At 34.5% G+C, this 26,607-nt stretch overlaps 2 protein-coding genes across 2 annotated transcripts; both read left to right on the forward strand.

The window, feature by feature from the left end:
* The first annotated feature begins 4,518 nt into the window (after positions 1–4,518).
* Positions 4,519–12,656, forward strand: LOC134244830 (uncharacterized). The gene is made up of 9 exons (XM_062727083.1): positions 4,519–4,717; positions 4,803–4,947; positions 6,164–6,340; positions 6,728–6,762; positions 8,369–8,423; positions 10,488–10,552; positions 10,924–11,118; positions 11,315–11,552; positions 11,851–12,656. Exons 2-9 carry the CDS (start codon positions 4,908–4,910, stop codon positions 12,273–12,275), a joined length of 1,230 nt encoding a protein of 409 aa, XP_062583067.1. The 5' UTR covers positions 4,519–4,717; positions 4,803–4,907; the 3' UTR covers positions 12,276–12,656.
* Positions 12,657–15,680: 3,024 nt separating this feature from the next.
* Positions 15,681–25,504, forward strand: LOC134244831 (histone-lysine N-methyltransferase PRDM7-like). Its single transcript, XM_062727084.1, has 9 exons — positions 15,681–15,903; positions 19,694–19,805; positions 21,681–21,860; positions 22,247–22,281; positions 23,039–23,093; positions 23,339–23,403; positions 23,864–24,058; positions 24,561–24,798; positions 25,119–25,504. Exons 2-9 carry the CDS (start codon positions 19,715–19,717, stop codon positions 25,409–25,411), a joined length of 1,152 nt encoding a protein of 383 aa, XP_062583068.1. The 5' UTR covers positions 15,681–15,903; positions 19,694–19,714; the 3' UTR covers positions 25,412–25,504.
* Positions 25,505–26,607: the final 1,103 nt, after the last annotated feature.

Genomic DNA, 26,607 nt, shown 5'->3' on the forward strand with positions numbered 1-26,607 from the left:
TTTAAATATGCAGGGTACTTTTTAAGCGCCCGGATCGATAGATCCCGGGCGTATATTGTTTTTGTCCTGTCTGTTTGTCTGTTTGTCTGTTTATCTGTTTGTCTGTTTGTCAACTTTAACCTTGGCCATAACTTTTGAACAATAAGGGATAGAGACTTCATATTTGGTAAGCATACTCCACTAATAAAGTCCTTTCAAATGACTTCAAGGTCAATGACCTTGTGACCTTGACTAAGACTTATATGCTAAAAATAGCTTTTTCCACTGTTTGTCATAACTTTTGAACCATAGGAGATAGGGACTTCATATTTGGTATGCATACTCCACTAATAGAGTCCTTTCAAATGACATCAAGGTCAATGATCTTGTGACTTTGACTGTGACCTATATGCTAAAAATAGCTTTTTACACTTTTTGCCATAACTTTTGAACCATCAGAGATAAGGACTTCATATTTGGTATGCATACTCCACCGATTAAGTTCTTTCAAATGACACCATGGTCAATGACTTTGTGACCTTGACTGTGACCTATATTCTAAAAATAGCTTTTTCCACTGTTTGTCATAACTTTTGAACCATAGGAGATAGGGACTTCATATTTGGTATGCATACTCCACTAATAGAGTCCTTTCAAATGACATCAAGATCAATGATCTTGTGACTTTGACTGTGACCTATATGCTAAAAATAGCTTTTTACACTTTTTGCCATAACTTTTGAACCATCAGAGATAAGGACTTCATATTTGGTATGCATACTCCACCGATTAAGTTCTTTCAAATGACACCATGGTCAATGACTTTGTGACCTTGACTGTGACCTATATTCTAAAAATAGCTTTTTCCACTGTTTGTCATAACTTTTGAACCATAGGAGATAGGGACTTCATATTTGGTATGCATACTCCACTAATAGAGTCCTTTCAAATGACATCAAGGTCAATGATCTTGTGACTTTGACTGTGACCTATATGCTAAAAATAGCTTTTTACACTTTTTGCCATAACTTTTGAACCATCAGAGATAAGGACTTCATATTTGGTATGCATACTCCACCGATTAAGTTCTTTCAAATGACACCATGGTCAATGACTTTGTGACCTTGACTGTGACCTATATTCTAAAAATAGCTTTTTCCACTGTTTGTCATAACTTTTGAACCATAGGAGATAGGGACTTCATATTTGATATGCATACTCCACCGATAAAGTCCTTTCAAACGACGGCAAGGTCAATGATCTTGTGACCTTGACTGTGACGGATATGCTAAAAATAGCTCTTTACACTTTTTGCCACAACTTTTGAACCATAGGAGATAGGGACTTCATATTTAGTACGCATACTCCACTGATTAAGTTCTTTCGAATGACACCATGGTCAATGACCTTGTGACCTTGACTGTGATCAATATGCTAAAAGAAGATTTTTTTAACTTTGTTGCCGCCGGGCGCGTAGTGTTTCACAAACACATCTTGTTCCAACATAAATCTTCTTCTCAAGAACAGCAAGAGGCTCCCAACATGCTATGATTTTTTACCCCTTGACCTTGATGTTTTAACAAAATTTCAAAAGAGTGAACTCTCCCAAAAGATGATAAGACCACTGTTTAAAACAAAAAAGGAGTTTAGGGAAGACTGGGCTTTTTCCATAAAAAACGTCATTTTTCAACCCTCATTTGACCCCCCGGGCAAAATCAAAATTCCGAAACCTAACTGCACATCTACATGACCCAACCAACCATCTCCCAAAGATGATTAGGATGCTGAATAAAATGTAAGAGGAGTTCAGGGAAGATGGGGCTTTTTCCATAAAAAACATCATTTTTCGACCCTTATTTGACTCCCCGGGGCAAAATCAAAACTCCGAAACCTACCTGCACATCTGCATGACCCCACCAACCATCTCCTAAAATATGATTAGGCTGCTGAATAAAATGTAAGAGGAGTTCAGGGAAGATGGAGATTTTTGCTTAAAAAACGTCATTTTTCGACCCCCATTTGATCCCCCAGGGCAAAATCAAAATTCCAAAACCTTACTGCACATCTACATGACCCCACCAACCATCTCCCAAAAGCTGGTTAGGCTACTGAGTAAAATGTAGAAGGAGTTCAGGGAAGACGGGGCTTTTTGGACAAAAAACGTCATTTTTCGACCCCCATTTGACCCCCCGGGGCAAAATCGAAAATCCAAAACCTTACTGCACATCTACATGACCCCACCAACCATCTCCCAAAAGATGATTAGGCTACTGAGTAAAATGTAAGAGGAGTTCAGGGAAGACGGAGCTTTTTGCTTAAAAAACGTCATTTTTCGACCCCCATTTGACCCCCTGGGGCAAAATCAAAATTCCGAAAGCTTACTGCACATCTACATGACCCCACCAACCATCTCCCAAAAGCTGGTTAGGCTACTGAGTAAAATGTAGAAGGAGTTCAGGGAAGACGGGGCTTTTTGGACAAAAAACGTCATTTTTGACCCCCATTTGCCCCCCGGGGCAAAATTGAAATTCCAAAACCTTACTGCACATCTACATGACCCCACCAACCATCTCCCAAAAGCTGGTTAGGCTACTGAGTAAAATGTAAGAGGAGTTCAGGGAAGACGGAGCTTTTTGCTTAAAAAACGTCATTTTTCGACCCCCATTTGACCCCCTGGGGCAAAATCAAAATTCCAAAACCTTACTGCACATCTACATGACCCCACCAACCATCTCCCAAAACCTGGTTAGGCTACTGAGTAAAATGTAGAAGGAGTTCAGGGAAGACAGGGCTTTTTGGACAAAAAACGTCATTTTTCGACCCCCATTTGACCCCTCGGGGCAAAATCGAAATTCCAAAACCTTACTGCACATCTACATGACCCCACAAACCATCTCCCAAAAGATGATTAAGCTACTGTGTAAAATGTAGGAGGAGTTCAGGGAAGAAAAGTGTGACAGGCGGACGGACGGACGGACAGACATGAGTAACAACAATATACCCGAACTTTCTTTAGAAAGTGCGGGTATAAAAACCCTCATGAATCCTATTTAGTGGCGGCTGAGAAGTGGTGGGGGTGGGAGGGGGGGGGGCGGTAAGGAACCATTCAATACTCAATAATGTACCAAATTTATCATCAATTAAAAAGATGAGAGTTATGCTGGCTTTGTACTCAAGAATGCGAAATGTGTAGGAGCACCCTCTCTTTTCGAACAAAGTCTTTCTTTATACTTAAAGCGGAAATTGACCAATGCAATAAAATAAGAATGGTTGACCCCATTTTTTATGCTTCCCAGTTCATCACTTTTTATACATATAGGCCTTTACTTTTTTCTTAAGATTTATAGTTATTTCTTAAGTCCCCTTCCTATAAAAGTAAAACTTTCCCTTGCTTTCATGAAATGAACGATTTATTCAATTAAGATATTAATTCTTTAAAATACATGTACATGTAATTACAACCTAAACATAAATTAGCACTTTTCATAATTATTTGATCATGAAAGTAAGAATTCAAATTAACCTTGCTCTTAGCTAGTTAACATTGTCATTATAAATGCACGTGTGGCACTCGGTTAATATCACGAGGCGCGTGATACATTTTCCTTGTACCGTTAAATATTTATAAAAACGTAAAGTGACAATTAAAATGATAAGTAGTTATGTTTTTGTTTTTGTAGTGTCTTTATTGTATCAAAGTAACGGCGTAAAGGCACATGTATGTCAGAGACTAAAATATGTGAATATTTATATTCAGTGACAAAAATGATGGGCGGTGGGTGGGGGTGGGGAGGGTATGGGGTATTCAATCAATTAAATAAAAGAAAGTACGTTTGTTTGTTTATCGTAGGATCCTTAAATTCTATTCTTGTAAGTTACTTTCTTTAATTGGAATAAATTTTAATGATTGGAATTTTTCTTTTCAAATGATATGACGGTTTAACTTTTAATTTTTTTCTAGGAACAATATGGGAGAGGGGGACGTACCTGTATGTGTGTGTGTGTGTTGCACATGGCAAAAAATAATCTTTTTTATTTAATTGATACCAATCTGAAAAAAATATCTCGGTTCATGAAATACCCCAATAAAGGAGACATAATTTTAATAAATAAAAAAATAATACGTAAGGTGATCTCAAGACTTAATTTTTTTTTTTGGCTTTGGTTGGTAAAGGCTGCATTCTGAGAAATTTACACTATCTCAGAATTTTCTTTTAAATAATATCTATCGTTCTTTTGTTTTTAAAATGCGTAATAATCATATGCACACAGAGAAAGGGAATCTGACCTTCATCGGTGCAAATTAATAATTAAGCGTGCATTTGACGCCTGTCGTTTTGATATTAAATTGATGTAGAATGAGGATCCGTACATTTGACGTTTAACATTGTATACAAGGAATTAACGACCCTAACTCATGTCACCTTCTGTAATTTAATTCAAGACCTTTCTTAAGAATTACACCACCGTTAATTTATTCATTAATTAATTTACGTATAAATTAAATTTAATATGGTACTTAAAATCTTTGACGTTGAAATAAAACATAATGTTTTACTAGAAGGTTGGGAAAAAGTGGCCTGCTATTTCAAATCTTGCCTTGTTTTATTAGGTATTCTGTAGCTACAGTGTGATCATAGGATCCTTAGGATAAAGAGGGAAGATATGATGATCGTTCGGACTCATATGTGAAAATAGGGAAAATACATTTTCGTACAACGAATTTTGGGCAAAAAAGGTGAGTATTTTTCTATTCTTTTTTTTATTAGATGGTGATAAAATTACAAAATGAATTTTAAGATTTCCTTTTTTATATTTGACAGCAAAAGTATACAGCACAAGAAAGAGAAAAAAGGAGAAAACCCCTAATCAATGTGTCACACGCTGGACTCAAACTGACCTCGCTTCGTTTACGATACTTGGGAACAATGTTGCTGTTTTCAATTTTGGCTCTTTTTGTGTTTACAGGTAATTTTAAATAATTCTTTATTCACGGTTCTACGTTTTTTTTAATGATATTTAATAAAAAAATAATTTGACATGTTTATTTCTCATTTGGATCTATACTTTGCCAAATCCGTATTTCACGATCAAAATTCACACTTGGAATTCCAAGCAATAATAGATTAAACAATACTGGATCTTCCTGGAATATAAAGTTCTTGTTGAATAAATTGTCCAATTTCAGCAACACGTTCTGAACTTGTAGCATCGTTTGTTTGCCCAGTGTAAGGCTTGTAAAGGATCGTCTAATGTTTCCTATAATTACGGCCATTAGGGTAGAATGTTCCCCGGCGGCCACGCTTTCTATGTATATGTGTTTTTATTTAGAATAATTGTGGAACTTATGCTATAAAACCCGATTAACATTCATTGATTTAGATGTGTACTGTAATTTAAGGGGAAATAACTTGAACATGATGTAAGAATTATGAGTACGCCGACAGATACATAGTAGAATTAAAACAGTGCATCTTATATAAAAAAATAATAATATAATTCAAGTCCCATGAGTCAAAATAGCGACTTTCGCCTAATAGATAAAAATAAGTCTTTTTTACCGTCTTCCAAGGAAGACGGTATTATATAGTTGAAGTTTTTTACACTCTACGGACTATGCACTTCCTTTTTTTTTGTGATTGGAAGAAATTGCATGATGAGAAAATGTTCAGTTATTTCATTGGTTGAAATGCTGTTCAAGGCAAGGGAGACAACTTTCTGATGATCTAATTTTCGTACGACTTAACAATTTTGCAAGATTTTTAATCTTAAAAAAAAGGACAAAACAAACAACAAAATCAGCAGTAATTAATTCTAAATAACACGATTTTCTTTTATAGCAATAACTAAAAAGGTCTCTTTAATTTCTTTGTGAATAATATTTCATTTTTATTGCTTGCAGGCTTTACAATTTTTTTTTATTATTCTTTTCCCCTATCTTGTTTGAATAAGGTAACGGAATCAGCCGAGGTTTGCCGAAAGATCTCGGCCAGTCATAGTTTACGGAGATGACCGAGCAACAGCCATGGTAGGGCTAATGCCAGTAAAAGTCTAATGCAGAAACACAAAATCAAGAAATTCAAAAGAATAATAGGGCCTGAAAGGTGTAGATCATTTTACTGCTAAAAGTTTGTTGCTAAAGACGGTAAGCTTTTTTAAAAAGCTCTACTTGTTTATTGTGTAGATAAATCTTCCGGAATTTGTCGAGATGGCTTTGCGCAGGTGCAGAACTGGTGTTTTTCTTTCCACCTTCAGCCAGTAGGAATGTACGACACAACACGTGAATGTTCACGCCAGGGGGCGGGGCTAGTCAACCTGGACTCGGCAGAAAAAGAAAGGGCATTAACTCAGTTCATTGAAGGTGAGGTAATATATAGAAAGTAGGAAAACGATAACTTATTATTGGACTTTGAGGATTTATTTTGTTGCTTTCGGGGGGGGATTATGCCATTGACTTTTTGTAAGGCACCTTGAGTACAATCTACAGTAGAATGAAACCATGGGAAAAAGTCATTGATGATACATGTATATTTCTATTATAATCAATCAGATTTGTTAACGTTTTCATTCCGTCGACAGGGATGTTTTCTCAATGACGTCACCTGACCCTACCTAAGTTTTCAGAGATTCCTTTTGTGCACATGTTAAATTGAACCGTTATTCTCCAATTATCATAAAATGGTATTTAGTACTCATCATGTAGTATAATATAGTATTATGTATATTTTTTTTTCTTTTTTTTTCACAGATATGAATTTCTTCGGTCTCCAACAGGACAGAAGTGTAAGTTTTATTAAAATTATGTAAAACGTATTTACCTTATAACACGTTATTTTTTTAACTGTGTAATGATACGTTAACCTTATAATACGTTGACCTTATAATACGTTAACCGTATAATACGTTAACTTTATAATACGTTAACCTTATAATACGTTAACCTTATAATACGTTAACCGTATAATACTTTAACCTTTTAATACGTTAACCATGAATACGTTAACCTTGTACAGTGTTAACTTTATAACAAGTTAACCTTATAATACTTTAACTTTATAATACGTTTACCTTATAATGATTAATCATCTGATCAAATTTATTTACTATTTACATTTACTTTTTTAATTTGTTAATCTTATAATATATCATATTTATAATATGTTGACGTTGTAATTAGTTAACCTTTTAGTACGAAAACCTAAAATGTTTTAACACTTGAATACCTTATTACGTTAATCTTGAAATTAAACTTGAAATACATTAGTCTTACAGTACATTAACCTTATATACTACGTTATTATTATTCTTGCGGTTTCAATACATTAATCTTATAAAACATTAACACTTGAAACCTACATGTAATTTACTGCAGAAATTATCACAGAATTTCTTCCAATTTTGAATTGTCTTGATGATGAGAGATTGTTTTTAGGGTTTATTTTGGTTATCTTATTGAACTAAGTAAGTAAATCGTTTATTATAGTGACTTGTGTTGTACAGAACAATGAAAAACATCTAATACAATTAATATCAAAACACTAGGCCCATCAGACCCTATATGTCACTTTTAACAAAGTATATAAAAAATATAAACACAAATATTACGCATGGCGTTTTTTGTACAACAGAAGTTACGAAAGGTATAAATATTTTGAGGTCTGCATAGGAAAACTTGTTGAAAGAAAATTTACACTCTCTTGATTTGACATAGAAAATACAGAAATAGAAATACAGAAATCTCTAAAATTTAAAAACAAGACTCTTTTAAGAATATTTACAGATAAATTCAAACACCCTCTCTGTGTGTACGTTAGTAAACAGAACATTAATGCTAGGAATATCAACAGTATTCAAAAAGAATAGTACGTTTCCTCAATTTCTTTCAGTCTAGTTTAAGTACTAAATAATTGCATTCATTAAGTTATGTACCAAAGTTGTTTCTTGATGCTTGATAACAAATGCTTAGGTAATCACTCAGAAATTTATTCATTCTATGCTACAAAAGACGGGAATATTATTCCATGTTTCGTCAAAGATCTACAGGAAACACCTTTGATTTATTCATTTTCGTTCCTTTTATATTAATTGATAACTGCACGCTATGCAGCAAAATCCTTTTTTTATGAATAAATTTACATTTTCAACTCTTTTGATCATCATAATTATTGAAAGGCAATGTCTAAAAATATCATAATTTATCAAATGTCAGTAAAAATACAAACTCGATTTACAGATTTTTCTTAATATTACATAAATGTTTGATATTATTCAAACGAAAAAAAAGTGCCTTATCTTTGAATTTCTTGAGTGTTGCACGATAGATTTTCACGCTAGGTTTACCAAAATCATATAATAGATTTTTATTCCTGGGTTATCCCTCTTGTTTCAGGCTCTCCGGCGATCTCTAGAAGAACTGATAAACACCGACAACGATGCAGCCGCGTGTAAGTATCTACTTCCGGTCAAGAATGTCGTATTCTAGACCCGTCACACCATTTTATACTCTTCAAAAAAAGAAACGCATCGTAGAATTTTAGTGACACATTGAACATAAAGATTTTTTAGTAAAATGATGCATTGATAAAACAGAAATGTGGTAAGCAATAGGAATACTATCTAAATGTCATAATTACTCAACAATTTTAAAATTATATTTAGTTTAAGAGCATTAAAGATTAATATCTGGTATGCCCCCCGCAGACACAAATGATAGCCACAAACTGCATCTAATGGAAGCAAATGTGTGTAATAAAAACTGTATAGGAATACTCTCCCACTCCAAATGTAGTAATTTAGTCAGGTGTTGCAGAGTCTGGGGATGCGATTGTCTTTGGCAAATCATTTCAATCCATTTTGGCCAATGATGCTTAATTTGGATTAAATCTAGCGATTTAGATGACTGTGACTGAAACAGGTTGTTGTTTCTTAGCAAGAATAGGTGTGTCAAATGAGCCATATGTGGCTGTATATTGTGAGATTGCAATACGGCTCTAGGATGCTGCATAATTGAATGGGTATTTTTAGGTAGAACATGGTTAGAGTACCTTTTTCAATCAAAGTCCATTGGATTCGAACCAAATCAATCTTACTTTCTTTTAATACCATTTTCCATATCATTACACTACCACCACCAACTTTTCTAACGTCCTACAGGCAGTTATCTGTCTAACATTCATTTCAAAGCATTAGCACTCTTAAACGTATAAGATGTTTTCAGAAAAACATTCTGGACTAGTAGGTTAACCAAAATGTTCAGCAGTGATACTGTGGTCATACTCTATTCATCTGAGATCTTTGAAGTCGATATTTGGGGTGTTGTGGGGTCGGAACAATGACATGAAAAATCCTCTTGCAATAATTCGTAGTCAACTAAAAACGGTCTTGTTAGATGATCTGTTCAATTCAGGGATAACTAATGCTTTAGAATACGTCCTTGCATTACATTCATGCAATTTGCGTAATCCTCGGAAGTGATGCTGTGCCGCTGATGTAACACGTAGTCTACCATATTTTTTGCGAACATTGGGTGTTCGATGTTAATGGTTTACATTTTATAGGTTAGATATGGTTTGTGTGTAACATTAAAACCTCTTACAACTGTAGATTGCTTCCAGTCGCCAATTTTCCTTTTTGTGCCACGCAACATTCAGATGCAGCAATTTTAGGAGGCGTCATTTTTTAGATAAAACAAGATTCAAAATATCAAGAACCCCCGCTTTTGATAGCCCCTTTGTACCTGAAGGAATTGCATCGGAATTCAACAAATGAAAATTGAGATCAAAATTTTGGGGAAAATTTTGCAAAATTGGGTTTTTTTGTCTGTGAGACTTGTAGAATAACTGTAAAGTTAACAATTGCATTAAAAAATCATTCACTTTACTCGAATACATCGTATTCATACAAAAATAAAAGGTATGACAAAACTATCAAAATTTTCAGGGCATTGTTCCTACTATGCGTTTTTTTTTTTTTTGAAGAGTATATTTTATTTATCAAAGACAATCATAATAAAAAATCGTTCTTATATATATATCGTTTTTGAAAGGATTCTAATACTATGATAAAATAAAATGTTTAAAATTTTACCAACCCTGTATTTACAAACACTTAACCGATTAAAATACGCATAAATGATCTTAGTTATAATAATAAGTTTATTCAGGATACAACTTCGGGCAATACAGTCCATCAGTTCACAAAATAACAAATATGACATACAACATATAATACAGTCGACTCTCAATGAGTTTAAACTGGGGGTGAAACTATTATTCTGTTATTCTCTATGTAGAAAAAAAAAATTAATCTATCTTCTTTTTTCATAGTTGGAGAGGGGGGGGGGGGGTTAATTACCCGAATTCATTCTCAAGACGCTAAATTACACAATCAAATTGATTATGTACATGTGCGTTTCGTCATCTTATTTACAAATCAAATTGTACATGTGACACGCTCTTTCAACCAATCAAATTGTTGGATGTTTAATCATGGCCACTTCTTCGTTTCAGTTTGTGAGGACTATAAGAAATACAGAGAACAATCCAAATCCTACACCTTTATTCCTAACGCCGAGGTAAAGTCTAAATATAGAGAGGTTTTATAAAGACTGTGCCAGCTATTTAAATAAATTATCAAATTTAATAATAAAAGTATGATTGCTAAATTTGTTGGAATCAAATCAAAAGTATCCCTAAGATAGTGTCTATGGTTCTATCTAAGCTTTTTTATATATATATATATATATATATATATATATATATATATATATATATATATATATATAAACCATTTTTCGTTCTTGAATCATTTTTGTTCCAAAGCATTTTTGCTTTATATAATCAATTGACGGTTATATCTTCTTATTCCGTCACCTTCCTTACATTTGATACGTGTAAGGTTATATGTAATACATGCACAGTTATATTTTTCTGTTCCCGTTTCCAGATCCCGCTCGGTTCTCACCCGGAAGACCGGGCCAACCACACCACACCGGAAGGATTCAGTATCAAACTATCTACCATCCCTGGAGCCGGGTTCGGGGGGTTCGCAGAGAGGTTTATACCGAAACACACAATCATAGGAAGCTACGAGGGGCTCATCCACACCAACCACAAAGATGACGACCTATACTCATGGCAGGTCAGAGGTCAATCTTGTAGTTAAACTGTTTTGATTAGAAATACTCTTGATGAATATTTAAATTTGGATTCACTAAAAACAAATAACATCGATTTGCTTTTCATAACATTGCATTACTTGTCATTAAATTACACAATGTTAGATTTTTTACCTCGTGTTACATATCTTTTAATACATTACATTGATTTATTTACAGACAGAGAAGGTCGGATCGGAAGGAATGTATGTTATCGACGCCGGAAATCCGGCCAACAGTAACTGGTTAAGGTGGATAAATTGCGCGGGAAACGTGGAACAGGAAAACGTGATCGCTGTGTCGTGCGCAGGTCTCATTCTGTACATGACAACCAGAGATATCTACCCCGGAAGTGAAATGTTTGTCTGGTATGGCGACGGTTACGGGGACTTTCTCAAAATCAGTAGAGTTCACCCAGGTATTTATGTTCTGGTCCAGGGGCCATAAAACATAGAAGAGCTCACTTACTTTTGGGCTCAATCTCTCTTTTACTTTAAGGAATATATAGTGAAAAGTGAAATTGAGATCAAAAGTGAGCTTATCTAAGTTTTATGGCCCCTAGACATGGGAACAGTACGTGTACACGTTCAGTTTATTTTGAACTTACACTTGAATTACTTCTTATTTGTTATCTTTTAAAATACAAAGGGAAATAAATTCAATTCAATTTTTCTTCAGTTTAATGGGTTCTTTTTTTATTTTTTGCTACATTCCAGAGTCGGACCTACAGGGGATTTTTAACATCCGGGTCAACGTTCTCTCGTTTGATGACGAGGACCGGACGGTCTACAGCGACGGAAGTCCCGTCACTTACATGAACTGGGTCCCGGAAGCAGCGTCAGACGTCGTGGACAACACATTCGGCCTCGTTCTGACGCACAACGGAAGTGAATGGAAATGGTTTCCGGAGAAGGACTATCGATATTTTACTGGACCAGATGGTCTACATCTTCCCTTTGTGTGTGAGGATAGAACCACTTACAATGAAGACGGAGTTGTCGATCCTGATTACAAGGAACCAGAGGCGGGGGAGCCGTCTGCTAGTCACGTGGACTCAGACATTTTAGCGGAAGGCGACGTGACGCCATTAAAAAGTGAAGGTCGACTGGAACCGGAAGTAGTTTGTGATGGATCAGTGTAGAGCTTTCTTGGGTGTTTTTATTTATTTTGTGGGTTATGTTAGGTGTGAGAGAGAGAGAGAGATACAGAGAGTGAGAGAAAGAGAAGAAAGAGAGAGAGAGAGAACAGATGAACAAGAGAGGTAAAGAGAGAAAATAACGATATTGAGAGAGGAACAGAGCGAATCAACAAGAGAGAGTGTTGAGGTTGAGCGAGAGGGGGAGAGTAATAGGAATGATTATTTATTTTTGAAGTTTTTTATTTCAATTTTTCAAGCACAGATCTGTGATTCATTTTAAAGTATTAAACTGGATATTTATTTTTAAGAAACCATATAGAATATTCCTACGTTAATATATGAATATGAATATGTCTTTATAAATAAAATTTATAATATAATAACTCACACAAATGGAACTTCAATCAAATCCATTGCCTACAAATAATTTTAATGAGAATCTTAGAGATTCTTTTAAATTAAATCTTTTTAAAAAGTATTTGAATGTCGAAATAAAATTTTAAAAAATAACATTAAATGCTGTCAGATTTTGGGTTCTTTTCACCTCCGCCATGTACATTTCTCATTCACATGTTTTGGTATCTTTCTCAATGTGAACTCAAATACATGTATACGGAGATTCATATGTCGCACCTTGGTTTCAGTAAATGTGGCGGTATCAGGTCTCCGTCTTTTTGTCCATCTGTCTTTTTGTCTTTCTGTCCGTCTGTCTTTTTGCCTCCCTTTGTTTCTGTCTGTTTGTAATTATTACCTCTCTGCAAGATATCTCCAGAATCCCTTAAGCTCTTCAAAAAAAAAAATTACACAACTCCCTGTGGCCTAAGTAAAAAGTAAAAAAAAAAACCTATTGAGGTCATTAATTAATGCAAATATTCTTTTTCTTATTTCATTTCCGGGCGATGTCTCAAGAAGATTTTGAGATTGTTTGCAGTGACATTTTATACCATTTCACCATTGCTCCTCCTGATAAAATGCCCCTAACCCATCCCTCACGTACCCAACACATAAGTGCACATTCTCCTCTGCTTGCCTATCAGACGGGGTTGTTTTGGAGTATTGTTACTGATAGATAGAATGTTCTATCATTAAAATGATAAATGTCCTACGGACCATGTTTAACGATAGAATTCGTTCCGTGTTTTCACAATGTAGCAAAATAAACACGGGCGATAACTCGTACATTGTACTCAGTGCATTTACATGTACTATGAACAACCAAGAGAGCTCCGAACGTAAACATGGCGTGTATTTTGAAGCGAGAAATAACGTTGAGAACATTAGTTGATTTTTCGTCTTTATTTGGATAATACTTTAGGTTTAAATACTTACACAACCCTTAAAAGGTTTGCAATCATTAATCTGGAAGTAATTTTCAGTGCAAACTCCTTTGTATTCTTCAAAATGTTTCGGAGCGATTCTGAACTTTTTTGCTACATTGCGAGTGTAGCACGGGAGGTTTTCTAACTGTGGCGAGGGCTCGTCGCAAGAGACAGCTAAATATTTCTAACTATGTTATTGATAGTTCCGACTTCTGTAATGCAACAGGAAAGGGGCCTTCAATTGCCACGGACGTGATTTGTAGACAGAGGAGCTTTCCCTCTTGTTTCACCTGACCCCGCCTAGGAATGCTTTAGCCGTACATAATTTATTTGAATTTTTATTAGTGTTCGTAAAACACATATCTGTAATAAGCAGTGTTGATGTTTTCACATGCACTGATCTGTTAATACACTGCATTAACTACAGCTATAGTACCTCACGACAATCACGATTACCTGTTCACCTGTACTTACCTGTACTTACCTGTGTTCACCTTTGTTCAGGTGTGTTAATTACCATCGATCACGTCCGACGTAAACCAGGAACCGAGATACACAGAATCAGTACGGGGAACGTCCGTCATAGCACCAGTGGGTTAATTAGCCTTAAAATAATGAATTATTATCAATTACATTGGCTTAAATTCTTTATAAATGCAATTCAATTCACAGATTACGGGCGGAAATGAAACTTGTCTCTAATTTAATCAAACGTTCATAAGGTAATTCTTACATAATTATTAAATTGTTAGGTTGATATATTTGTTTAATTATCCTTAATTAATATTTTTCTTTTTATTGTAAACAGTTCACTGCACCTGTTCACCCGCTCGTAAAAACTATAGGCAAAAAAGCCAAGCTTAAATAAAAAAAAATCTGTGTCCCCCGCAGAAGGAAAAAGGAAGATAATCTGCTGACCCGATAGGGGGGCGAAAGGGGGGGGGGGCACTGGTTTGTTCCCGTTTTGCACACATTTGGATTACAGGTAATTTAGCCGAATAGTTTTTAGAATTTAGTCTTTCACTATAACACTGCAGATCCCGTAATGCAAATTAAGTGGACTCTACGGCGCACGCTTTTCTGTGCAAGCTTGGTGAGAAATTCTTCACTTTCCAACATTGGTCAACCAAGGACGTGCACTTTTCACCTTCATGGGAAGAGTGGGGTGAGGGCCAAGGACTAAAATATAAAACCATGATGCTACAATTCTGTTCTACAGAGACCTGCACAAGAACGGTAGAGACAATAGAAAGCTTATATTTTTTCTTATCCAACTTGTTTCTAATCCATTTGATTCTTTCAAATATAAAATATGTTCAAAAAAATATTGAGTGCCACTACAGAAAACATTCCAGTTTACATGATCAGTTTATATATTTTATTGATCTTAGTTAAAAAAAGAAGACAAAGGCATCCTCTTTACATTTATATTAATTATTTACCTAAAAGTAGAAGGGAAGAAATTGAATTAAAATACATTCTTCAATCTATTAATATGGGACAAAAATATATAGATTTAAATAAGAATGGTTTTTGGGAAAATTTTTTTTTTTTTGATTATTATACATTTTTTAATTCTACAAATCTCAGAAGATACATCGATAAATTAACATTCAGGGGCCTGAATATTATTAAACCAGCTCCATACATTGCGTTGTCCTTTTGTGACTAATGAACAAGTGATAAACCCGTCAGGGGACATCTTACACGCTTTGTTTTTGTGCATCACAGAGCATGTTAATACCATAGGGCAGAATGTCATTTTGTTTTAGCACAAAGCACCTGTCTGACTCAAAATTAAAACAAACATTAAAACCAACAACTCCGTGTCTCATTTTAAATAAACCATTAAAATTCCAGAAGTTCATGAGCACTTTGCAAGCAGTTATACAATTCACTGAATGAACATGTTTACAAGGCTGACAATTAATATTGATGAATGGACTATCAATTTAACGGAAGAGGACGGGAGAAGCCGACCAATAAGAACCGAGAAAAAACGACCAAATGATCAAATGTTGTCAAGATACGGAAACTACCGAACATTGGCGGAAATTAACGAAGAATGACAGATAAGCACCACTGTCTGCAGACGGGCGAGGAGAAGTATAGAATACATTATATGTCTTGGAATTGTTTATGGGAAATTGAATGAATCATCGGACCATAGCGGACATGGCGTCCGTGGATAATTGAGAAAGTTTAACGATCTAAGGGCAACATTGTCTACAAAGCTACAAAGTGATGCTGTAGTCGTATAGATAGAAATAATTTATTTTTTCGTAGAAGAGGCGGATGTCAAAATTTAACAGGTGAGCTTGTTTGAATAATTCTGACCTCTTTGACCATTTGAAAAAAAATATTAATAAGGGTCTAAGAATAAATATTCATCGACAGCTGTAATACAAATATTTGTGTAAATGACACGTCCGCCATTCAACAATCTGTTAATGCCTTCATCTATAGCTTTAGATATATACTGTTAAGGTTCTAATGAACCGTCAGAGATTTGTACTACGTACCCCCGGGGCTTAAGTAGACAATGATGGAAAAAAACGTTATATACGTATGTAGTACAACAGTTTATATTGATTCTATATTTTTTTTTACTTGAATATGTAACAGGCTAAGGACTGTAGTTAGGGACCCAGTGTATTTCTTTGCTTCTTTATTTATTTTATTTTTTGATATCTTTTTAATTTTTTTCAAAATTATAATTTTTTTAATACTTATTTAAAATGTAATTAAAATCATTGTTTCTGTACGGAATAATACTTGGCATTTTGGCCCGTTATTTATTTAGAATTTTTAATATTCAGTTTATTAATACAAAGTAATGGAGAAAATAATCATTCAATTATAAATGTAAATATATTCATTCGCTTTTTCTTTTTTACTTGAGTATGTAACACGTTAAGGACTATAATAAAGGACCTAAAAACAAGATCACTTTGCTACCATATATATTTTTAAATTTCTTTATATTTTTTTTCAAAATTATTATAATTTTTTATCCTTATTCAAATTGTAAATAAAAAAGTTGTTGGTGTTTGGCCTAACCGTGTTTTTGTTATTTAGAAAATCGTAGTTTTGTGTCATATTGTGTCAAATATGAACGCCCTATCATATGTCATTTAGATATTATCTAAGTTGATTTTATTACAATAAGGTTCATGTTGAAGGTCAAGGGTTCAGAAGTCATATCATGCTAGGAAAAATCTTGTCACAGGTAATGCACATGTCAAAAATGAAAGCCCTTTCTCTTCTTAATAAAAAGTAATAAGGGACAAGATATAGAGATGACGCCGTATGACAACATAGCGAAGATTAAACTTTTCTTAAATGCAAATTAGATACGATTGTGAAATATGAAAGCCCTAGCACCACCAGTTCAATAGTTAATGACAAGGATAAGTTTTTGAATGGTAGGTCAAACTCCAAGGTCAAAGGATCAAAGCTGTTTGCTTCTAAAGAAAGGCCTCGTCATATGTATTAGATACATATATATATATATATATAAAGTATGAGAGCCCTAGCACTACCCGTTCAAAAGTTATGACTAAGGTTAAAGTTTTTTTTAAAAGTAGACCAAACTCAAAGGTCAAGGTTAAAGGGTCAAAGTTCTTGATATTCAGTGAAAGGTCTTATCACAAGGATAAAATATATGAAGTGTGAGAGCCCTAGCCCTTACCCTTCAAAAGTTGTGGTCAAGGTTGTGGTCAAGGTTAGGTTTTTAAAAGTAGGTCTAACTCCAAGGTCAAGGTCAAAGTTCTTGATATCCAGTGAAATCAGGTCTTCACACAAGGATTACATATTTTCGTTTAAAAGTTATAGCGAAGGTTAAAGTTTTTCACAAATACGGAAATCTCCAAGGTCAAAGTTGACTATGTAAGTATCCATGAAAGATCTTGCCACAAAAATACATTTGTGAAGTATTAAAGTCGTAGTTTCTACCGGTTGTGGAGATAACGAACACTTTTCAAGATGAAAAGTCCATGAAACAATACAAAATAGGAGCAGAGCAAACACGGACCTCCGGAACATCAGAGGTGGGATCAGGTGCCATGAAGGAGTAGAAATCCCCTGACTTCCTCTCACATATGGCCCCCTGTAAAGCAATGTAAAAACCTATAGGAAATTGAGTGCTTCAGTATTGTTTCAACGTAAAATATATTTCGTTTTTTTAACAATTCTCATAATAGCCAATTAAGACATGAACGAATTTGAGATCTGCTCAAATATCAAGTATTCAGATTTTAACTGTAATGGCGATTTTCATTTTCTTATAGAACTCTTGTTTATAGAGAGGTGAAAATGATACACTTCGGTCATTTGTACACACCTTACTATTACTTGTGTTACATGCCTACCATTCTGTCTCAATCAATCAGAAACTCAGCTTCCCTTTCCACTCTATCACTTTACATTACATTACATCAGACATGCAGGTTTGCACCTTGTACAGATGGCCGTCTTTATCTTATATAGATTGGTCTAGTTTATACACGTAGCGCTATCGCGTGTTTAAAAATGGATCTGTACTCAACAACAAAAAAAAAAAAAGAAAAAAAGAAACGCATATTCAGCATATAAAACATGATAATCTAAGTTTTCAATTCAAGACTTTTTAATTTTAAAATTGATTTTAGTGTATGCTGTGATAAAAATCAAACATGTCCTATGTTCCAAATTGACAAGTTAAGTTTATATCATTGACGTCGCCTCAAAATTCTTGATGCATACGCCTTAACCAATCCATAAGTCCTTTGCGACCTCTTAGCGCTAGTGGATTTCTAATGTACGGACGTCGTGCACGAATACCAGCTCCTCTCAGTCTCTCGCGAACAATTTGTGCACTTTAAGGCAGATCTTGATCTGTCATCCGTGTTCCTAGCTGGCGGAGACGTGCTGAAAAGCCGACTAATGTACATCAAATGCAGTTGAAACTTCTTGTTGCGTAGCTCCAGTTAATATCATTGTTAGAGACTTGTTGCGTTCATTTTTGTTTAGGCGTGGCATTGCAGCATCAACATTGCAATCAAAGCATAAATATATATGTAGGTTTAATAAAAGTGTTTATCTTTTTTCTAAATCAAAAATTTCATTAAATATAGACCCGCGATTTATAAGAAATCATGTGAAAGACAATTTTCATAAACATGATTAATCCAAGGGAACATCTCCACAATTTGGGTTTAAAAGCCCGCGTTGTACTTTAATAGGCCATGGTTATCCAATGATAAAAAAGATAGTTGTTCCATTTTTCAAAATTTCTTTGATGTGTAAAACATTATGCCTTTCTTTTTTTTTTTGGTTGAGTACATTTACTGAAAAAGTTTGTAGAGAGGAAAGGGTCCATTTAGAGAAAGCTTTTGTCAGAAGGTAGGGGGACCTATGATAATTACAGTCAAACAGGCTTATAACGAAGTAACAGGGTTTTATCAAGAGGGAGAAGGTTTAATAATAAAAAACAACAACAAAGGATTGCAGATATTACTCCATACTGTATAAAGTCTCAGTCTCCTAGGTTTCTTCATTTTAATATGAAAAAACAAATATTAAAAAATGTCTTTTACAAATCTCTTTTACAATGATTTCTCACATAACCCACCATCTTATTGATGGCGCAGTGGTTATAGCATACAGTTGTTAGAGCATACAGTGGTTAGAACATTTGCGTGGGAGTTGCAGAATATGGAGTTGATCTTTACGTCACGGGTTCGAATCTCACTGTGGGGCGTGGAGACAGATCCCGCGGATGATACCATATAGACCAATGTCCCGTGTTGCAGTTGATTCTTGCACAAAAAAGATCCCTGATTGCTCAATGTCTTTGAGTGCCCAGTGTACATCGCAGGTGGTGGCATCTCCGTATGAGTTAAACATTCTCTAGAAGGACGTTAAACATTACAAACAAACAATCATATTGAAGGGAATCTTGATATTCTAATACGGTAGTACAAATGTAATTGTCGCAAAGTATGTTTCGAGGTATTCTTTACAAATCTTCACATTACAATACGATGTCGATCAACAGTCTAAGGATCAGTTGACATCCAATGTCTAACATAATAAAACAGTAATATCTGTATTTCTTTACAGGACGAGGGCATCGATTAACCAATGAAATCCGTTACGTGTTCCCTTCAGGTCGGAAGATTTCTGGCCGAGAGAGCGTTTTGTTTGGTTTTCTTGATACAACTTTGTTTTATTGGTGAGTACCTTTGCTGTTATTTTGACCTCCAGGCAATACCACTACATTTTGCCCTGATACGTGTGGTTTACAAATATTTCTGTATTTTCTTTAATCTGGAATATCTATTTATAGGAATGTATATGTATTATTTTTTGCTTGTACGTCTACGTTATTTGGCGGAAATCGGTATCAAGTTAGCGAGTATCCGAATTAGCGTATCTCTCAATGTTCTTTTTATGTCTATGTGTGCAAGACATTTAGCGTACTTGAATTAGCGGAAATTTCTCTCCACCAAAAGTACTAAATAGAATACACAGCTAAATGTCATACGTTTACAGTATAGAAAATCGTTTACTTCCACGATGGTCTTCATTAACGAATAATTTAATTTTGATTGTATTCTATCCCTTCATTGGTTGATTTTCAAAAATCTGGTTTGGTATGGGGACACATCCCCTTGACGACAAGCTTATTTATCTTATCCATGCAATCCCCTCATTTCCAGTTCTCGGAATCCATGGAACATTCAAGATTTAATAACTGTACCTTTAATTTCAAACAGTTACTCAATCTTACCTCATGTAAACAAACATCTTGGCTGCTAGATCTATGTATCATTTATTACCTCCCCTCGCTTCCCAACACTTCCGTTACTACGGTTGCATTATTGCGCAGTAAATTTGAACTGATAAAAAGCAACACAATTTCACATCCAAAGTTGTTTAATTGTTTTTTAATTAAATTGTAAGAAATGACTCTAATTATAATCTTGTTTGTGTCAGTTTCACGGATTATAAAGCGTAAACTGACCCAAATAAGATAATACTTGATAATTTTGCCAAGAATTAGAATCATTCCTTAAATGTTACATTCATAAGATCTAAATTTCAATTAGTCTAACGCCATATCATTTATAACAACACTGAAAAAAGAAAGGCTTATTTCTAAAATAATTTGTGCACTAAAATAATATAATGTGCATTTTTAATGGAATGGATTCGAATGAATCTTCTGATTGATGAGCGAAGCAAGTTCAGAATAGATATGATCAATCTCAAACTATGTGGATCTGTGCAGTCTATATTTATACGTCCATTAAGGAGGCTAGGGGGTCAATATTTGTTTTTTTATTAACCATCAGATATCACATTTTTCTATATATGATGTCTTGACCTGTCATCTATCATTTGGCAAAGAAAAATTTCATAAATTTTAGTTTTAAAATTTGATCATTTTATTATATCTTGATATGGAGCTCTTCTTCTCATGGAGATCAAATTAGTCTAAAAATGGCCAAGAACACCCAGTCTCTTTAATCTAAGTTACCAACCTTATACATACAATTAGAAGTTGAGTAACAAATAAAAACGAGTGTTTCATGTGTTTAACGCAAATACACTGTGTACGTTATGCACATGTGTAGATTTTCGTAGTCTTGTAGAATTTGTGGATGTTAATTTTCCAGTAATTAAAAATTTCAAAAGAAATGCTGATTGGTATTGATATACAATAGATACCTGATTTACTTGGCATTTAAAAATAGATTTTTTAAAGCAGGTATATGAGAATTAACTTGCAGTATCTCGATTCATATAAACCAATAAAAAGAAACGTGGAAACACGTTAAGTACATTGAAATATTTTAAAGACATAACTTTTTTCATCTACCTAAGCTATAACACGAAAAACACGTTTGACCACTTTTTCTCCCAAAGGTTATGGCGCAAGCGCACTATGTGAGCCTGGTTTTTAATTTCCCCCTCATTTCACCTAAAGGTTATGGTGAATGCGGACTACGTAAGCCTGGTTTTATTTGACCTTTTTATCTCTCATAGGTTATGGTGCATGCGCACTATGAAAGTCCAGTTTTAATTAATTTTTTTTCACACAAAGGTTACTGTGCATGCGCACCATGTAAGTCCGGTTTTGTCAGAGTTGGGAGGTGGTGCTTCTTAGTACACACAGAACCCGATACAATGAACAACAGCGTGGCAGTTTGTCAACAAATGGGCGGATCAATGGTCTTAATTGACAGCGCTGAAAAGGAAAAAGCGTTGACGTCATATATTGTGGGTATGTATGCATGACATCATATATTGTGGGTATGTATGCATTATGTCATATATTATAGATTTGAATTCATGACGTTAGATAAACTCAAACCCTTGATAAAAATAAGAAAAACTAAGCGGTAAAGTATAACATTTGCCTTGAACATTCATCTTTTTTTTTTTAGAAAATTATAACCAAAGTAAAACCTAAGAAAAACTTACAGTCAAGAAATAATTCTTAAATTCCTGATTTTTATTTAGATAAAGAAGCCTCAAACAGTTTTTACAAACAACATAATGCAAGATGCATTTGCAGTTTTGAGTGAACTAAAATATAATTGACTTAGTGCATCGAAGAACAAATCGTTCGTCAGCACGAACCATGAAGTATGTTTTATCTTTTTTTAGAGAACGAGCTTCTTGTTATGACGGACCAAAGACTGGTAAGAAATGTGTTATTTATACACTGGCTGTAAAATTTATATTAAAAGGGTCTATGACTGAAAAAAGGATCACAAATAGAATGTTGTGATACACAAGGGTGTGGGGAAGACATGGAAAGAAAGAAAATGGAAAGATCATGGAGAGAGAAGGCGAATTCTGTGTATTTTTTCTTAGTTTGTTTACAAACGTCTCTCGAGAAATTTTTTTCTCTCATATTGAGGCCACCACTAACCTTGAAATGGCTGCAAATTTTGACCTATATTTGGCACTTAGGGCCATTGAGCAGTGAATTACAATCACCTACTGCGGCACAGGACCTCGGTCCACAGTGGTATTCGAAAAATCAACTCTTTTCTCTCTATAGCAGACGCTCTTACCTACGATCCACTCGAGTCGCGATTTTATGTTTGAGATGTGGAGATAACGAACAGAATTCATATCAAAAGTCCTTGAAACAGTACAAAATAGGAGCAGAGCAAACATCGACTTCTAAACACCATATCATATACATTTATAGAATACCATTGTTATTGTTATATCATTCAAAACAAGAAAAAAAATACAAAGGTATATCTACGATCAGCTTCATTTAAATCCATTCATGGTTACTTCTCAAACAAGTGATATGATTCTTCTTAGATTTATATTATCCAGATTCATTATTATTTTTTGTAACTTTTCGAACTTGTAGTTCACAGTACTACATGTAGTATTTCTCGGTATTCTGTGCTTTTAACTAATGTAGTATGTTAACAGAACCTGTACAAAGATCTAGAGGTCATTATGAATGGAGACGATGAAATGGACAAGTGTAAGTCTCTCTAAATAAACTGAAAGTGAAAGTAGAGTACAAACTGAAAGTGGAACAAAAATAAATTTTTAAAGTCAATAAGATTCAATTTAGAATGGAAGGCCAAACTGATGAAAAGTGGGCGATTTAAAGAAATTATAACTAATTTAAAAGAGGATTAATATAAAATTATCACTTCTCTTATTTAATGAAACTAATACAACTGCCTGAATGAAATGAATTTTCGAGGTTTTTTGTTTTTCTAGTTTGCGAGGATTATATGATGTATGGCAGGGAGAGCAAAACATATCAGCACTTCAAAAACAATGAGGTAAAAAACACGGTTAAAGTTTAGGAGTCAGGAAAGAAACTTATTTAAAACGAGATGATCTAAGGAAATGATATAATACACACGTGGCATGAAGAAATGAGCATCCCCTCTTGTCAGTGTCCTTTGATAAATTATAGATGACTGACATCCCGAAGTTTCTCTTATTACTGAAAACTTGTGAGAAACGTTAAGACCCACTGTCAAAGTAAATAAAGTTTGCCATTTTTTGATGCATTTATTTGACTGAACCACATAGTACTTCACCATACAAACATAACACTATACATGACTATTTCATAAAGATACTTAAAACATAGAAAAAATCAGAGTATTCAATTCTTTCATGAATTTATTTCACTGAGTACTTCACTTTACAAACATAACACTATTCATGCATCTTTCATACAAGATTATTTAAAACATAGAAAATATCAGTATCCATGTGATGTGTATCCTCTAGATTCCTTTAGGGTCACGACCCGAGGACCGAGCCAACCTGACGACCCCTGATGGATTCCAGGTCGCCCTGTCTTCTATCCCCGGGGCCGGTATGGGGGCGTGGACCCACATCCCGCTGTCTAAGTACACGATCCTGGGGTCGTATGAAGGACTAGTCAGGACAGACGTCAGCGACAAGGACCCGTACTCCTGGGTGGTAGGTATTCACATCTAGTTGTTTGTTTGTTTGCCTGTTGTTTAATGTCTTCATTAATATTGAGATGGCCCACTTGCCGGTGGAAAGGCAGAAAATTTGACCTTTGCTCGGCACAAAGTGCAGTTGAGCAGTAAGGGATGTTTTTCGTGTCAGCATTTACTGCGAGACGGGACTTCGGTTAATACATTTAGAGGACCGGTCTCGGTGTCCCACAGTGGGATTCGAACCCACGACCTAAAGATCAACTCCTAAATCCTCTGGATATAGAACAGACACTATACCACTGCGCCACGCAGGCGATGTATCTAGGTGGTACTCATTTTGAACAAAGACACACTCACACTAGGCTTTTATTAGTAAGAGAGAAGCTATTGATTAGAGCCTTTGATTAAGATAGTGCAAACCATTTCATTATTCCTTATTCGTCATGTTGAATGTTTCTTTAGCTTTTGTTTCTTTACGTATTGCACAATCATCATAACACTCTCTTTGATTTTTTAAGGTTGAAAAATTACAAGGCAACGGGACCTATGTCATAGATGCCATGCCACTTGACAGCAGTAATTGGTTGCGTTATGTGAATTCTCCTCGTAACTACAAAGAAGAGAATGCGCAGGCGGTACCATGCGCTGGTCTGATTTTCTACATGACAATAAAGGAAGTTCATCCGGGCTCTGAGCTGATGGTGTGGTATGGAGACAGTTATGGCCTCCATCTTAACGTCAGCAGAATACATCCGGGTAAGTTAAGAAAGAAACAAGGATGTCGATCCCGATTTAGTTAGTGAAATTAAGTTTAGCTTCAGAAGGCCTGGACACAAAATCAGGCAGTTCTTATAAAGATGTACAAGGACTTTCTTACCTTAACAGGATACTTAATCTTTATCTCTGTATGCAAATCATGCATCATAAAAATGTGAAGCTTAAATTTATGTGTTTGTCTATGCTTTTAAAATCAATACATGTACATGTATATGTCTTCTGATCAAACCCTATATTACCTAACACAAAAGTGTATCATTGAGTATTTTCTATTGTTAAGATCACGACCTTTTTTGCAGAACACGACTTAAACGGAACAGTGGTATTTCGCGTCAACATCCTCCATATCCTAGATAAATATGGTGACGTGCTGGCGTTTGATGACGGTACCATTGTGACATATGACAATTGGATAGAAGACCTTACCTATAATGTTGTAGATAGGAAATTCGGACTTCTTCTGTCGTATGACGTAAAACAAAAACGATGGAGGTGGATTCCGGAAAGGAATTATTCATATTTTACGGATAAAAAGGGACTTTATCTTCCATTTGTGTGCGAAGATAGAGATTCTGAAATTCCAGACGGATGAATTTGTTATCTTTTAATAGTAAAAGAAATTTAATATAATAAATCAATGGTGTTTATATTTGAAAGTTTTACTGTCTCTGAAAAGGAAATTAAATCACATCTGCATGCCAGGAAGAACTGAAATAGATTAATAAAGTATGATTACAAAACATATTTGTAGCCTGACTTTGAACTTCAAGAAAAGATAATTCATGCGCTTTTATATTTCTTAGGCCTATAAAAGAAAGATTGTGGATCTTTCTTTTGATGTAACGTATACTGTACATGTATAAAGCGGTTTATGAAAATGGGTAAACTGTCCCAAATTTTGTTATATCGTATAACATAAGCTGAAATAAGCTTCTTTCCTTATAATTTAATTTCAATTTACACAATTTTTTTTCTTTTTTTTTTCCTTCCAAAGCAAGGGTTCAAATATCACATATTTTAAAAGTTAACGTCAAACAAAGTAATTCGTTTTTGATTTAACATTGTAACGTAGGCAAGTTATGTAAATACAAAATGGATGATTTTGTAACACGCCATTTGATTGGTTAAACGGTTTCAACCGTTTAACCAATCAAATGACGTGTTACAACTATAATTATATTATTCTTTTTAAAATTCATGTGTTGATTTAGGTATTTTTTAATGAAATTCTACATTGTAGATTAGGGTAGTGCGTCAATTTTTCCTAACTAAGAATTATGTATATTTTGTTTACATTAATCGAAGTTTTCATGAAATCTTGTATCTTTATGCAAGCATATTATGTATATCTCTAGATATAAAAATAATGAATAATAAACCTACATCTTTTGATCATTTCTTGTTTTTTTAACATTTTAAAATGTCCTGATGATTTTATTTAACATCTTTTAGGAGATGTTTTCATTACGGTCAAGTATTTCACTTCACATATACTCTCCGAATTCGATATGAAAAAGAAATCTTGAATTTCACATCGAGAATATCTATGTATAATTTTTTTTTAAATACAGTCTTCCGACAGACCATCAGAATTCTCATGGGTGCAAAATGCGGCACTTTAGCAGCACTGGTGGATTAGAGGGGGCATGGGGGCCCGTTTTCCCCTTTTGAGTCCAAAAATACACAATATTTGATAAATCTATGTTTTTTGTGTGACTGTGGGCCCCTTCCCTGACCTCAAACTATCCCCCCTCTACGTTTCTAAATTTCTGGATCCTCCACTAAGCA

This window comes from Saccostrea cucullata, unplaced genomic scaffold, assembly GCF_032062105.1.
Source record: "Saccostrea cucullata isolate Sc308-1 unplaced genomic scaffold, CSIRO_AGI_Scuc_v1 ctg2538, whole genome shotgun sequence".
Taxonomy (NCBI): Eukaryota; Metazoa; Mollusca; class Bivalvia; order Ostreida; family Ostreidae; genus Saccostrea; species Saccostrea cuccullata.

Bases quoted from the DNA above. Each gene is read 5' to 3' on its own strand.
- LOC134244830 (XM_062727083.1), top strand. From the start codon at position 4,908: ATGTTGCTGTTTTCAATTTTGGCTCTTTTTGTGTTTACAG. The intron at 10,553-10,923 runs GTAAAGTCTAAA...TCCCGTTTCCAG, and splicing joins CCTTTATTCCTAACGCCGAG to ATCCCGCTCGGTTCTCACCC. The intron at 11,553-11,850 runs GTATTTATGTTC...GCTACATTCCAG, and splicing joins AATCAGTAGAGTTCACCCAG to AGTCGGACCTACAGGGGATT.
- LOC134244831 (XM_062727084.1), top strand. From the start codon at position 19,715: ATGAAATCCGTTACGTGTTCCCTTCAGGTCGGAAGATTTCTGGCCGAG. The intron at 21,861-22,246 runs GTATGTATGCAT...ATCTTTTTTTAG, and splicing joins GTTGACGTCATATATTGTGG to AGAACGAGCTTCTTGTTATG. The intron at 23,094-23,338 runs GTAAGTCTCTCT...TTGTTTTTCTAG, and splicing joins AGACGATGAAATGGACAAGT to TTTGCGAGGATTATATGATG.